Here is a 14,006-nt window from a genome sequence, read left to right on the forward strand (position 1 = left end):
GGGTAAATCCAGACAGCTAGCTAGACTATCTGTCCAATCGGAGTTTTCTCTCGCACCAAAACAAGTTCCTTCCCGAGGTTATTTTGCAGAGGCTCCGTCATTGAGTGTGGTGCTTAGTGCCACCCATGATGATTGTGATTGGTTTAAAGAAATGCCAATAAACCAGACTAGGTAACACTGCCCACTCTTCAGTTAATTGCACGTAAACCTATAAGAACATGCTTACCTTACAGGGGCTTTTACCATATTGGATATGGCTGTTTGGTGTTTCAACGTGCATTTTGGCACTTTAGATGCCAAATATGATCATTGTTTTTTATATTTAACATGGATATGTTAACCCCCTCCTCTTTGTTTTTTGTGTCTCTCTTTATCGTCCAGTCAATCATCGCAGCACTGATTCGTCCAACAGGAACAGCCATACGTTCAACTGTCGTATGTTGGTCAACCCTCATGGCGACGGTGAAGGCCGGCCGGCGTCGGAGCAGCAGGACGGGTCAAAGCAGAAGTACGAGACTATGCAGTGCTTCGCCGTCTCCGAACCCAAGTCTATCAAGGAAGAGGGGGAAGGTACTGGCTCTAACTTATATTAGTTTGAATTTTCACTTTCTCTCTTTTTCTCAGTAATGGTTGTTTATTTGTTTTTCTTTTTTTTCTTTTATTAGGGCCTAAACATGAAAGTGCAAAAATACTTGTTTGATGAGGGATGCTTGAACACGTACAAATATTCTGTCGTGATTGGGATTGGGTGTGGCCAGCAGGCTCCGTAGCACCCTCAAACACATGCCAGGGTTGGAATAAAGTTCCTTTTGATATTTACAAAGTTTGGTGGGAGCATTGCTCTCAACTTGAGAAACATATCATATATTTTTGATTGTAATTTTTTTCACAAGACAGGAAGTCAGCCATCTTAAATTTTGTACGTTCATTTTATGAACACATCTGAGGACCTCACAGCGATTTGGTGTAATTTTATCTCTTTGGACAGGTTTTACAATTTCCTTGCATTAGCTTTACCCAACTGGAAGCCATTTTGAATTTCATACGTTTTCCCTCTTTGTTATTCCCACGTCTCTCTTACTACATCTTTCTCCATCTTTCCATAGTTTTTTTCTGACTTTCTGTCAGTTTGCCATTACTTTCTCCATCCCAACTTTCCATAGTCTCTTGTGTCCTGTCCTCATTTTATCAACACTCCTCTTCATTTTTTTCTCCCATCTACCGGGAGAGACTAATTAGTGTGTGGCACTTTGTCATCTTCCCATCTTATCTTATCACAAACATACTGTACACACTAGGGAAAAGAAATGTGGTTGGCGCTCTAATTTTAGATGTCTGACAACCAGATATTGTGCTAATCTCCCCCCCAACAGGAGGAGGATGTCTGGTGGACAGATTGAGGGCAGCAGGTTGAGATTGTGACGTAGGCTGATGTTAAAAACTCGGTCTGAGTCTGAGATTGGGTGGTCTTGACATCGATTGGGGTTAAAGGGAGTCCTGTCATAAAGGCCTATGGTATAGGTTGTGATTTATAGTTCAGTGTCAAATTTGGTGGGAAGTGGTAAAACAAACACACAGAAAAAGGGCAGTCACAATTGAAATCAAAATGTTGTAACAGCCACACTCTCTATTTTTATATATTTTATTAAATATATAAGTGTTATTTTAAACCAAGCTTTTCCAAACACGCAGACTTCCAGTCATGTCTCATCTGTGTGGCAAGAAGAGTCCCCGTCAAAGAGAGACCTGTGATGCCCACGTACGAGAGCTTCACCACGCGGCAGGACCTTCAAGGTAGGTTTGAACATCAGTTTTTTATGAGGAGGTCAGGACTCAGGGCCCTACCCTGCACTCGGCGCAGCATAAAGCCCGACGCCAACTGTCTTTGCTAGTTTAAGAAAGACGCTGTTGTTAATTTCCCGTCCAGAGCCCACGTTGTTTGAAAAGCAAATGCACTTGTGCCCATCTGTGCACCCATGGGCGTGCTGGTCTTATAGGGAGGTGGGTTCAGATGCATTCTGGGAGTATTGCTATCTTTAGACAACGAAAAGTGATCGCACCATTGACCAACAAAAACCTGGTCTACAGTCAATAACGCAGCATTTCATTGTTATTTTCAAACCACATTAGTAAAATGTTCCTAGGCTCTTGCACAGCGCACACACATTATGCCTGTTACACACACAGGGACACGCAGCAGCACACACACGTGCGAAAGATTAAAACTAGTATTATTGTGTGTGTGTGTATATACATATGTATGTATATGTACATATATATATACTGTATATATATATATATGTGTGTATGGATGTATGGATGTATGTATACATATATGTATGTATGGAATACCTCTTGGACAGGGGATTGAGAGACAATGGAACATCTCTCCTTCCTGCTCAGCAACTCCTCCATCATATCAGCAATGCTCCAAGGTCCAAACGCGCCTGGCTGTTGAAGGGAATGGGAGAGGACCTCTGATTGGTGGATGGCATGTTACACCCAGATCACACCTCTGATTAATGAAGACACTAAGTACAACCTTTCTGAGCCACGCGCCCGGTGCACAGACCCTTTTTTCTGCCATCAAAATAGCAAAAGTGGATTCTTACACGCCCTGCGCTTACATCGTTAAAATAGGGCCCTAAAAGCTCCTACAGCAGGGTGGATGATTGCTGACATAGGGCTGGAACTCTGGTCCACTGGTTAAGTGGCAGTTACACTACTAAGTAATGACTCTACTGCTCCATAGCAGGCAAACATCTAAAGCCTGTAATCTGCTAACATCAGGTCTTCTACCTGTCCAGGTAAGATCACGTCCCTGGACACCAGTCTGCTCCGTGCGTCCATGAAGCCGGGCTGGGAGGACCTTGTTCGACGCTGCATTCAGAGGTTCCACCTGCAGAATGAAAGGGATATGTCCTTCGCTAAGAAACACCAGCAAGATGGTGAGTAAGGCCATTCGGAGCTCACTGTACATCCTGTAACTGATCATTTTTATATTGAAACATTCCCCATATTTTCTTCTTTTGATTCTTTTTATTCTTTTTGAGTTTTGCAATTCTTGATTCAACGTGGACTTGGGCTCAGTGCTTTAGAAGCATCATATATGCATGCTGGAAGAGTTCCATGTATTAAGTACACTTGTAGCAACACCTGTTGGGCCTCTAAAGAATATTTTCTCTCTTCAACAACTCGTCAAAAACTAGACTAACTGTTACAGCCCTTTTTATTCACCACACCTGCTCTTTCTTTGTTGTTTTGGGGATTCAGTTTATAGGAAACATATTATGTATGGTCTCACTCAATGGCTGTCACTCCAGTGTGATGATGTTGATATTGAAGTCATTTGTCTCTGTTTCTGTCTCTTGGCAGTGCTGAGGAACGGCCATGCTCTCAGCCCTCCGTACAGATTCTCCCTGGCTGACGGCACCATCGTCTCAGCTTACACGAAGAGCAAGCTGGTCCGGTCTCCAGCCACCAGTGAACCACAGCTCTACATGTCGCTGCACATCCTGCAGAGGTACCAGCCACTCTTTCTCTACTGCACAGCGTCTGGCTTTCTAAAACATTGTATTTATTCTTTAGGAGCTGGCACCTATCGGTGTAATTCATTTAGTAAGTTTATTAAATAAGATCTCATCCTGTTTCCTGTCCAAAAGAGAAGAAACAAATCATTGAAAATCCTTCTTGTTGTTGGAGATTCCGTCTTAAAAAGGATGCGTCCCTTGTTTTCCCAAACTTGCTAATCTTGAATCTTTTTTTATGCATTCTTTTTTGGTGTAATTAATTCCTATTTTCCTATACCTATATTGTTTTTAATATTAAGAGCGTAGAGCAGAGCCAACAGAGGTATTAGAACTGAATCATATCTCCCTACTCTTCTTCCCCCTTTCGGTCTGTGTGTTGTCACATGTTCTCTCTGTGTTTGTGAATTCCTCTTGATTTGGACAAAGAGCAATGTGGATTAAGAACAAAGAGTCTCTTATTCAGAACTGCCGCCATATGTGTAGAATAAAACTGACACAATCACTACCAGCCAGTCCAGTATACAGTTCCTCCCTCCCTTCCTCCCAGCGTCCAGCCTTTAGGATGACCATTCAGAGTCAGGAATTGGACAGTGTACAGAAAACAATGCCAGGACTGTTACCCAGAGCTTTCGAGGCTCAATGGCAACAACTTGGCCTTTTTACTTTCACAAGTTTCTCATTGAAAGTTATGGGTCCAGCACTTGGCACAATGAGAGCTTTGTGTGTTTGGTGTGAGGCTGAAGCCGATCCATGTTTAAAGCTCTCTCTCTGCTACAGCTTTAGGCCTTGTTAAAACGGTGTTTTCTCAGTAGTGTACACTGTTTCAGAGCTGCTCTCTGTTCTACTGTATGCTGGCATTAAGATCTGCTGCTCCCATTCATTTGAATGTGGGCAATTTAACAGTTTAGTATCAATTATAAAAAAGTCAAGAATAAAGAGTGAAAGTTTTTGACATTAACTTCCTAGCTTTTTTTAGCAGTCCACCGCTTCACATGGTCTACGCAGGTAAATGGCAACAGGACAACCCTATCAATAGCACACTGAAGATACATAATGAGAACACGGTTGTCATAGAAATTAGAACAAAAAAAGTGTAAATTATGTAATTGTATTTGAGAAACAAAATAAAAGGGGCTGCAGCAAAGTAAAAAATAAAAAACATTTAAAAAGATTCAGTAGACCTCAAATAAAATCAGTTGGGAAAAGGATATGTTTGTATTGGGCTGATTCTTGTGTCTGATTCCTTTTCCTTCCAGGGAAAACATGGGTGGCATAAACACAGACATAGCTGGCGGCCAGGGCACAGCCAAGGTCATGACCCCAACCAGTGTGAGTGGTCCCTCCCCTCCCCCCGATGGCAGTGTCACCAGCAACACGCACGAGTCCACCTCGGCCTCCAGTGCCCCCAGGCGTGGCTTTGTGGCTGTACTGGGTCGGGCGCCCACGCCTCAGGGAAGCAGCCAAGCACTCAAGCTGGACAGCCCTTCAGCCCAGGGAAGCCCCAGCGTCGTGTTAGGGGCCCAGGGGGCCGTGTTGTCTCCTCGTCATCGCCAGAGCCCCACCATGGCGGCTAGTAGCAGCTGTAGTAGCCCTCACCTCCAACATCCCCCTGGTTCTTTCTCTCCTGTTGCCGGACTCCATTCGCCAGCATCCGTATGCAGCAGCACAGGAAATAGCCAAGGATTCAACTCCCTTAGTGCACTGCAGGCCCTCAGCCAGGCCCACAGGGTTTCCCAGGGACTCACAGAGGGGCAGCATCCAGAGTCACCTGACAGAAAGAAGTTTGGCCTTCAGAGCCCTCTTCACAGCAGCACCGGTAGCCAACAAGACCAGAACAATCCCTTTGTAGAGCCTGGCTTACTGGGAACATTTGGGGAGCAGCAAGACTTGTTGTCCCCCCCAAACCACGAGGGTGAACGGGAGAAAGATGGTGACCCTGACAATTTTGAAGGTAATGGAAGCTTAGGGGAGCCCGGCAACGCCCCAAATCGCCCTTTGAACACAAAAGGGCACACTAAGCTGCTCCAGCTTCTCACCACCAAACTAGAGCCCCCTGATCCTTGCTCATCGCCCCCCCTGGGGGACGACCAGAACTGTAAGGACCAGCTGGGTGGGATTGGGGGTGTGGGTGGGACTGGGCATAACAACCACTCCACATCCTTAAAGGAGAAACACAAAATTCTCCACAGGTTGCTGCAGAACAGCACCTCACCCGTGGAGTTGGCTAAACTAACGGCCGAGGCTACCGGAAAAGACCCCATTGGTCCGGAGTCAGCTTCTGGGGACAACATGGCTGCCCTGGGGGAACTCTGCGCAAAACAGGAGCCAGGGAGCCCCAAGAAGAAGGACAATGCATTGCTGCGCTATCTGCTGGATAGGGATGATAACGGCCTTCTGGATAAAGCCATCAACATGGAACCCGGGGACGGACCCAAGCTGTCCAACGTTAAGACGGAGAAAGAGGAAGCAGGTTTCAGCATGGGGGACCAGGTTAGTGTTGTTGATGTACATATATTCATGGTTAGTGCTGTAATCTGTCTGTTGATTGACAGAAAATTATTATTTTTGATAATAAATCATTGAAGTAATTTATAATGCTGATTGCTGGTTTGTTGGTTCCAGCTTCTTGTCGGGCGGAAAGAGTAGAAAAACCATGTGAAGAGTAGAAAAACCATGTGAAGAGTAGAAACACCATGTGAAGAGTAGAAACACCATGTGAAGAGTAGAAACACCATGTGAAGAGTAGAAACACCATGTGAAGAGTAGAAACACCATGTGAAGAGTAGAAACACCATGTGAAGAGTAGAAACACCATGTGAAGAGTAGAAACACCATGTGAAGAGTAGAAACACCATGTGAAGAGTAGAAACACCATGTGAAGAGTGATCCCAGTCAGCCCTCTCATTCTCCTCTTACACATTAAAAGTTCTGTCTGCTGCAGGTAAATAAAATCATTAAGGAGTCTGTCCACTTAACAAACTAGCAGTAAAAACCCTGGACGTTCCTCTATATGTCAAACCACAGTGGGCCCAACTAAAGCTACATGTGTAAAACTCTAACTACAGTCTGACTACCAACAGTCACCTGAACGCACCATAAACTCTAACTACAGTCTGACTACCAACAGTCACCTGAACTCACCATAAACTCTAACTACAGTCTGACTACCAACAGTCACCTGAACTCACCATAAACTCTAACTACAGTCTGACTACCAACAGTCACCTGAACTCACCATAAACTCTAACTACAGTCTGACTACCAACAGTCACCTGAACTCACCATAAACTCTAACTACAGTCTGACTACCAACAGTCACCTGAACTCACCATAAACTCTAACTACAGTCTGACTACCAACAGTCACCTGAACGCACCATAAACTCTAACTACAGTCTGACTACCAACAGTCACCTGAACTAAACAGTTCACATCTCCTGCAAAACTCATTTACAGCAACACAACTCTTAACACACATCTAATAACAGTTTCAGTGCAGCCAAACTGTATGAACAGTCCTCACTGAGATAACACACACTGAGACACACACTGAGATAACACACACTGAGACACACACTGAGATAACACACACTGAGACACACACACTGAGACACACACACTGAGAGTAAAAAGCATCAAACAGAGAAATTACAAACAGTTTGAACGCTTTGAGTGACTTCACACTGCTCAATAGTTTATTTAAAGAAAAGGTACAGATTTTATAATATAACAATTTTTTTTTACGTAAGGTAAACAAGAAGGAATGAATGAATCAGTAGTTTGTGGATATGTTATGTTGTCTCGAGTAATTTATGGAATTACTGGAAACAAAACTAAAGGTCCATAACAGTAACAATGGATAGTGTGACTGATCCTGCCTCTCTCCAGCATCATGTTTTCTTCATCACATTAGATGTCTGCATCATCTCTAAATACTAGTAACAGTAAGAACACAGTTTTACTATCATAAAGAGAAAGGGTTTATATATTTTTTCTACAGCTGTGTATGTAACCTCAGACATCTTACCTGGACACATTGCTATCTCTGCTCTTTTACTGGTTTCTCTCAAACCCTACACTGTATTTGGTGTTTGTATACAATAAAAGTCTTTCTGAGCTTGCTCTATATGAATACTGTAAATGTTCACGAGTCTAAAACAAGACTCCTGCTCAGGCTTTTAGCTGAAATTGCAGTCAGCAGAGTTTGATAGGCACCAATAGACTGAGATCTATTCTGTCTGAGTGTGAGGTTAACAGGTCTGACAGCAGTGTTAGCATCCGAACAAAGGGCTGTAGAGACACAGCGTTGTGCATGTTGTGGTTAAAGTCATGGGATAAATGTGTAAAGTTTTGAAAACTGAAAAATGAGCTAGAGTTTGGTCGACATGAACTGCTGCTGTGCAGACTGTGGTTAGAGTTTTGCACATAGCTCCAGTCGTGCCCACTGGCGTTTAGCAATCGGAAAAACTGTAATACTTAGCAGCTCCTATAAACACCTCCAAGTGAGAAGCACAGTGAGCTGACACTCTGTGACTGTCGGATGTGTGTTGATGGCGGTCTGTCAGGAGTTAGTTAGTACACTCCCTGTAACACAAGACGCTCTGGCAAGGGAGGCAGCGGAGTACTGTTTAAACTTTAGCGTGTGTGAGTGAGAAAAAGGGGACCAAGAGAGAGAATCCAAGAACACCATACAGTGTATGGCTGCAGCTGTATTTAAGACGTAAGATGCTTTTGCAGAGTAGCAGAGGAGATCATTTATATGGCTCAGCATGTAGGTGTGTTTATGCATATTGTATGTCTGTTTGTACAGTGGGTCTGTGTATGTTGTACTTTGTGACAGATGATCCCTCTCTTGTAGCAAAGTGTAGCCGGTTCAGAGTGTTGTCGTGCCCTTTGAAATGCAGGTGCCGACGTGGTTGACTTTATGTCCAGGAAGGGGCGGATGGAGGACGGCTGAGGTTCAAAAGTCTGACATCCTCAGGCAACACTCCTACCAACGTTTGTGCGTCCGGACAGCGGAGGCTGCTGCCGGAGGGGAGGGAGCTATGGTGGCTGGGTTGGTTTGTAGATTGTAGAATAAGGTGACGGCTTAGTTGAGCCGGTCCTGATGCTGCCAGGGACGGGCTTTTCAACTGACTGTTGACATATTATTCTAGCTGATCAGAATAACGCGCAGGACAGGAAAACAGAAAGTTAAAGTAAAGAACAGAAGGTTAACAGGTCCCTAGAATGGGGTGTGTGTTCTCCTGTACACGCACAAATCAAATGAAGCTTTATACAGCACATTTTGTTAACAAGCGCTTTCAATTGTGCATAAGTGCGTGCGTGCGTGCGTGAGCTTGTGACAGTTTGTGTTGTGTATCCAGATGCTTACTGTGTGCTTATATAAGAAGACTGTGTACATACATTTTACAGTGTGTACAGTTGTATTATTACAGTGTTTTTGCGTATGTGTGTAGGTGAAGAGTATTACTCAAATCAGAACCCATTCTCAAAAACTATGCTTACTGTGATGCTGCAGACTATGCTGGATTCATGTAGAATATATAATATGACATTTGTAATTCATCTCCATCCTCTCTGACATATACTGCCATGCTTAAAATGTTTTCTTAAGTAAGATACTGAGAGATAAACACATGTGAGTCCTCCTCAATTCTTCTCTACTGTGCAAAGTGGAATTTAGTTGAGCTTTGGCCTCTATACATGGGAGAAAGTCAAGGCGGTGTGTGCCCCTCTGGGGCTGCTCCGGGGGGGGACAGCAGGGATCTCCATTTGAACATAATGCCTTTGTCTGCCCAGTGTTACACTTACCTTTTGGGGAGAAAACCTAGTAAGACTTACTGGTACCACCTGTAAGGTGTGCTTTTTACCAGCATCTAGTGGCAGTGGTGGGAAACTGCAACAATATTTGCAAACATGTAGTTATCTACTACAATCCAAAGGGTTTTTTAAAGCAGATTTGAGTTTTTTCTTTGCTGGACAATTTCAAGTTTCTTACCTGTTAGCTGACTAACACCTGAGCATGTATATCACAATGATATTTAGTCTGCTCACTGTGACTGTGCCACACTGCTTGGGTTAGCAGTAAAAGCCAAAAGTTAATATCTAAAGGTCAGTCTATATATTTGCATTTATTTATAAAGTGTCATATAGATGGTTATTGGAGGCACAACGCAAGAACCATTGGCGGATTTACAAATGGTGACTGACGGCAATGTTGTGGCCGGTTCCGTTTATTATACTGCATACACAAAACCATTACTTCTACATGGCTACAGCACAGCTTCTACACGTGTGTGTGTGTGTGTGTGTGTGTGTGTGTGTGTGTGTGTGTGTGTGTGTGTGTGTGTGTACACAGCAGGAACTGTGTGTCTTACTGTACATAACACATGACCTGACCTCATTAGTGCCGGCAGTTTATTTTTAGCTCCTCCTCTACTCATCAGCCAAACTGCCGGAGGAAACCAATCCTGTCAGTGCTGTGTGTGTGTGTGTGTGTGTGTGTGTGTGTGTGTGTGTGTGTGTGTGTGTGTGTGTGTGTGTGTGTGTGTGTGTGTGTGTGTGTGTGTGTGTGTGTTAAATTACACTGTAACACTGAGGGGGTTTATATATTCCAAAATCAGATTTCTTGTTTTCATTATATGAAAGTTTCTTTTTACAATGTTTTGTCTGCATGTTTATTAAACAACCAAACAATGACAAGTAATACTAGTAATGATGTTTATTTTACATGATATTAACTTTCAGAAGGATACAAAAAATCTTTGTAGCAACTAGTTTGAAGCACATGAAACCTTCAACGTGTACTTAAGATGTTTTATATTATATACCAAGTTCTGTATTATGATCAACACTTATGACCTAACTGGGACAGAAATCTTCATTTTCAACAATAAATTAACAGTCAGGAGTCCAAAATGCAGCAAATGTCATGTCATGAAGCACTGACATATTTTGTCCTCGTATTTTAGCAGACAGTTGGTTAAATGTCACTGCAACATCTTGTGCTCCTGTGCGTTTCCCGTGGCTGATCTCAGACCAGCGAGCTGGAGGAGCTGCTGGAGGACCTGCAGGGCGCCAGCCAGCAGCAGCTGTTTGCAGGCCAGCCACCAGTCAGACGACCAGCCTCCTCTTCGTCCTCCTCTTCCTCTGGGCCGCCTGCTTCCTCTGTGGACAAGCAGGGGATCATCAGCGACATCCTGCAGATGACAGAAGGCAGTAGCAGCCCCCCCAACCAGTCCAGAGCCTTCCCTCCCATCAGCCCTGCAGGTACGTCTGCACCGGGGCTTTGTGTCTGGGGAGTCCATTTGATGATTTCTTGCTCCTATTGATGTTTAGAATTGAACAAGTCATTATAATCTCTGTTAGAGAATATGGATACTAGGGCTGAACAATTAATTATTAAGCCAAGGGTGAAGATTAATCATATGTGAAATAGTAAGTTAAATTTTTGGTGTACCAGTTGATCCAACATTTTTTATTCCTCTTTTTATTATGATATTTGCTAAATGCTCAATCAAATCAAGTTGCATATCACAGATTGTTTACATAAATCTCTTGGGTTCAGTGGATTTCTTTTTTAATAACCGTATTAACAAGATCGTAGAAGCTGCAAAATGGAGCTAAAAAAATATGAAAATTGAATTGTAATTGCAATATCTGGCCAGAAAATCGCAATTAGATTTTCCCTCCAAATCATTCAGCCCTAATGGGCGCCTTCATCATAGGATATGAACAGTACTGTATAAACCCCAGAAAAGGAAACAGCCCCTCCCTCCCAGCAGGTTTTAATAGTGCCAGGCCGGGCCAGCCGGGCCGGGGTGCTCCTCCAGTCAGGAGCACCTCTCTGGACAGCAGCATGGGCCCCAGCCCCGCCGCCGGCAGGCCGTTTCCTCCTCAGCACAGACCCAGCGGCCCCTACACCCTACTGCAGCAGCAACATCAGCAGCAAGGCATGATGGGAACTGGCATGGCCAACCAGGCTGCCATGGCCAATCAAGGTAAGGCAGGAAAGGAAATAGTGTCCCGTCGCTACTGCCTAAAAATACATATATAAATATACATACAAACTCACACATACACAGTCTGATATCATACTTTAAATTATTTGATGTAATTTGGGCTGTGCAGTACTTTGGGAAACATTTTCATATAAAGCATTTTTGAAATAAGTTAAAGTTTCTGCCAACATTTTATTTATTGGAGACACACAGGATACTTCTCCCATCACTTGACCTGCATCAGATACACCTTCTCAGCTCCAAGTTCTTTCTCTGAAGATTCTGTATCGTATAAAATGATTCATCTTAAATTATTGATTATTGATACTGATTATTTCTGTTCTCCCCAAATCAGGCATGCTGAGTAACGGGTCAATGCGGGGTTCCATGCAGCAGGGCTGGGGTCCCCTGGGGCCCATAGGGGCTACTGCGGGGCCGATGATGGGCCAAGGGGTCGGACCAAGTCGAATGGTACCCAACATGAACGCTGTGCAGCCCACGAGAGGCCCGCCTGGATCCAGAGCCATGGTCAACATGCAGATGATGGGCAACGGTGAGAAGACACAACAAGGACATCAACTCTGCTCAAAAGCTCAAGTGATTCTGACATTTTATGTGCTTTTCTTCCCTCTTAGAGATGGAGATGGCCAACTCTGCCTACCCTCAACAACAAGCCCCCCCCACTCAGACTGCACAATGGGCAAACCAAATGATAGCTATGGATCACTATGGAAACCAAAGCAGGTACGGCATTCATTCCATCCCAAAGCATAAAAGAAGAGTCATCCATTAAAATGTAGACATGTGCAGCAGTTCTAGAGTTCAGATGTGGGCTCTGTCAGGACCCTTGAGTGTGGTGTGACTTTAATATCAAAATACCTTCCAGGCCACCTTATAGCGTCCCCCATGAGGATGGGATGCGATGTTGCGGCACAGGGCCTGAGGGCCAGCCAGATGAAGGAGCCCTGCTGAGCCAGCTGTGCTCAGTGTTGAAGGACTATGAGGGTCTGGAGGAGATTGACAAGATGCTGGGAATACCGACACTGGCTGGACAGGTGAGCCCCTTTAAACCTACCTAAGAATCACCTGTCTGCACAACAATAAGAAGGGATGTTTTTTTATATTCTCTATGTATTTTATAAAATGTTGGAGTGCCTAATTTTTTTAAATGTAAATATGTAAGGCTTCAGTTAATTTACACAGAAAACTACACAGAAAACTTGATTTTTAAGTCATCAACCTGCTTGGGACTGCAGATGAAAATTAGCCTGTATGACTAAATCTGGCACATGTACACGTTGGACTCTGTACTCATGTTGGTTAATGTGCATTTTCCCTCTTAGTTAAAGAAATCAAAAAAAAAAAAATTCTCTCAGTCATATGCTGTCTTCCCACCCTGCAGGGTCCTATGTCAGACCAGGACCAGTACCTCGTCTCCTCGGACCCAGCAGCCAACATGAAGCCGCTCCTGTACAGTCAACACTACGGGGGCCAGCCAGGTTATGGCGGCATGGCTCCTGATGGTGGGTTCCACGGCCCCTCTATGAGCGGCCACATGGGGCCACAGAGGATGGCGCCCGCTGGTTACCCCCCAATGATGAGGATGCCTGGGAGCTTGGGGCCCAGACCAGTTGGGATGAGGCCAGGGGGGCCTAATCCAGGAGTGCCTCAGCCTAACAACCTGAGGCTCCAGCTGCAGCACAGACTCCAGGCCCAGCTGGTAGGTGGCAACAAATACCTTCTCTCATTCTTCTACCTGTTGGGAAGTTTATTGACCACAAAAGGTTGAGGTAAACCGGTGGGACGGACCATCACATCCAGTTGGTGATTAGGCATGGTGCCCTGTCACACCAGAAAGGGGCAAAGCAAAATGACTGTGTATGTCCTTTGCCATGCTAATGTTGATTCAAAGGGACAAACTGCCACCTGAATGCACCCTGATAGAAAAGCTGTGGTGGAATAGTGAAGCTAGAAAAACACATGCAGCACAACGTAGAGAAGAACATGTTTCTTTTTTATGGAGTGCTGTGATCTGTCAGAGGTAAATCAGTCTGTTATGTTTCAGTAAATCAGGCGTTTATGGTGAGGCTCTCTTCCCTGAGTAATACAATCACAAACACACGTTTTCTTTCTCCCTGTAAATACAAACATGTTTGGGAAATGTAATGGCGTTCATCATCTTGATCTGGACCTGGAATCCTTGTTTCATCTTTATTCAAGGGCCTTATCACCATGTAAGAGATATTGTAGCCTTACTAGATAACTACTAGAAAACCACGCTGCCTCCTTTTTCTCTGTGTTCTTATTCCATGTGGTGCAGCGAGCACGCCGTGACGCCAGCAGGGTTCACAGAGTTTAACAAATGTGCTTCAGCTTTCTGTCTTCATCAGCAGCTCCCTGCTGCTGAGACACCTAACAATGAACACACATGACATGTGTACACACACACGCACACACACACACACACACACACA

At 44.3% G+C, this 14,006-nt stretch overlaps 1 protein-coding gene and 1 long non-coding RNA gene across 9 annotated transcripts in view; one reads left to right on the top strand and one right to left on the bottom strand.

Annotated features, from left to right (window-relative positions):
• The window catches only part of LOC116699374 (nuclear receptor coactivator 2), a 60,277-nt gene that overhangs the window by 36,013 nt on the left and 10,258 nt on the right, over positions 1–14,006 (top strand). For 7 of the 8 annotated variants that reach the window (XM_032531909.1, XM_032531914.1, XM_032531915.1 and 4 more), the window contains 11 exons: positions 382–570; positions 1,693–1,794; positions 2,808–2,948; positions 3,376–3,523; positions 4,787–6,020; positions 10,570–10,801; positions 11,314–11,532; positions 11,888–12,085; positions 12,168–12,276; positions 12,419–12,587; positions 12,935–13,252. In XM_032531909.1, coding sequence (XP_032387800.1) covers positions 382–570; positions 1,693–1,794; positions 2,808–2,948; positions 3,376–3,523; positions 4,787–6,020; positions 10,570–10,801; positions 11,314–11,532; positions 11,888–12,085; positions 12,168–12,276; positions 12,419–12,587; positions 12,935–13,252 — 3,059 coding nt within the window. The remainder of the gene's footprint in view (positions 1–381; positions 571–1,692; positions 1,795–2,807; positions 2,949–3,375; positions 3,524–4,786; positions 6,021–10,569; positions 10,802–11,313; positions 11,533–11,887; positions 12,086–12,167; positions 12,277–12,418; positions 12,588–12,934; positions 13,253–14,006) is intronic. The other variant, XM_032531913.1, reaches the window with a different exon arrangement.
• LOC116699380 (uncharacterized) lies at positions 715–2,613 on the bottom strand. The gene is made up of 4 exons (XR_004334416.1): positions 2,408–2,613; positions 1,689–1,693; positions 1,443–1,447; positions 715–729 (listed from the first exon to the last, which is right to left on the bottom strand). It is a non-coding gene; the product is annotated as an uncharacterized LOC116699380 (long non-coding RNA).

This window comes from Etheostoma spectabile, chromosome 12 (assembly GCF_008692095.1).
Source record: "Etheostoma spectabile isolate EspeVRDwgs_2016 chromosome 12, UIUC_Espe_1.0, whole genome shotgun sequence".
Classification (NCBI taxonomy): Eukaryota; Metazoa; Chordata; class Actinopteri; order Perciformes; family Percidae; genus Etheostoma; species Etheostoma spectabile.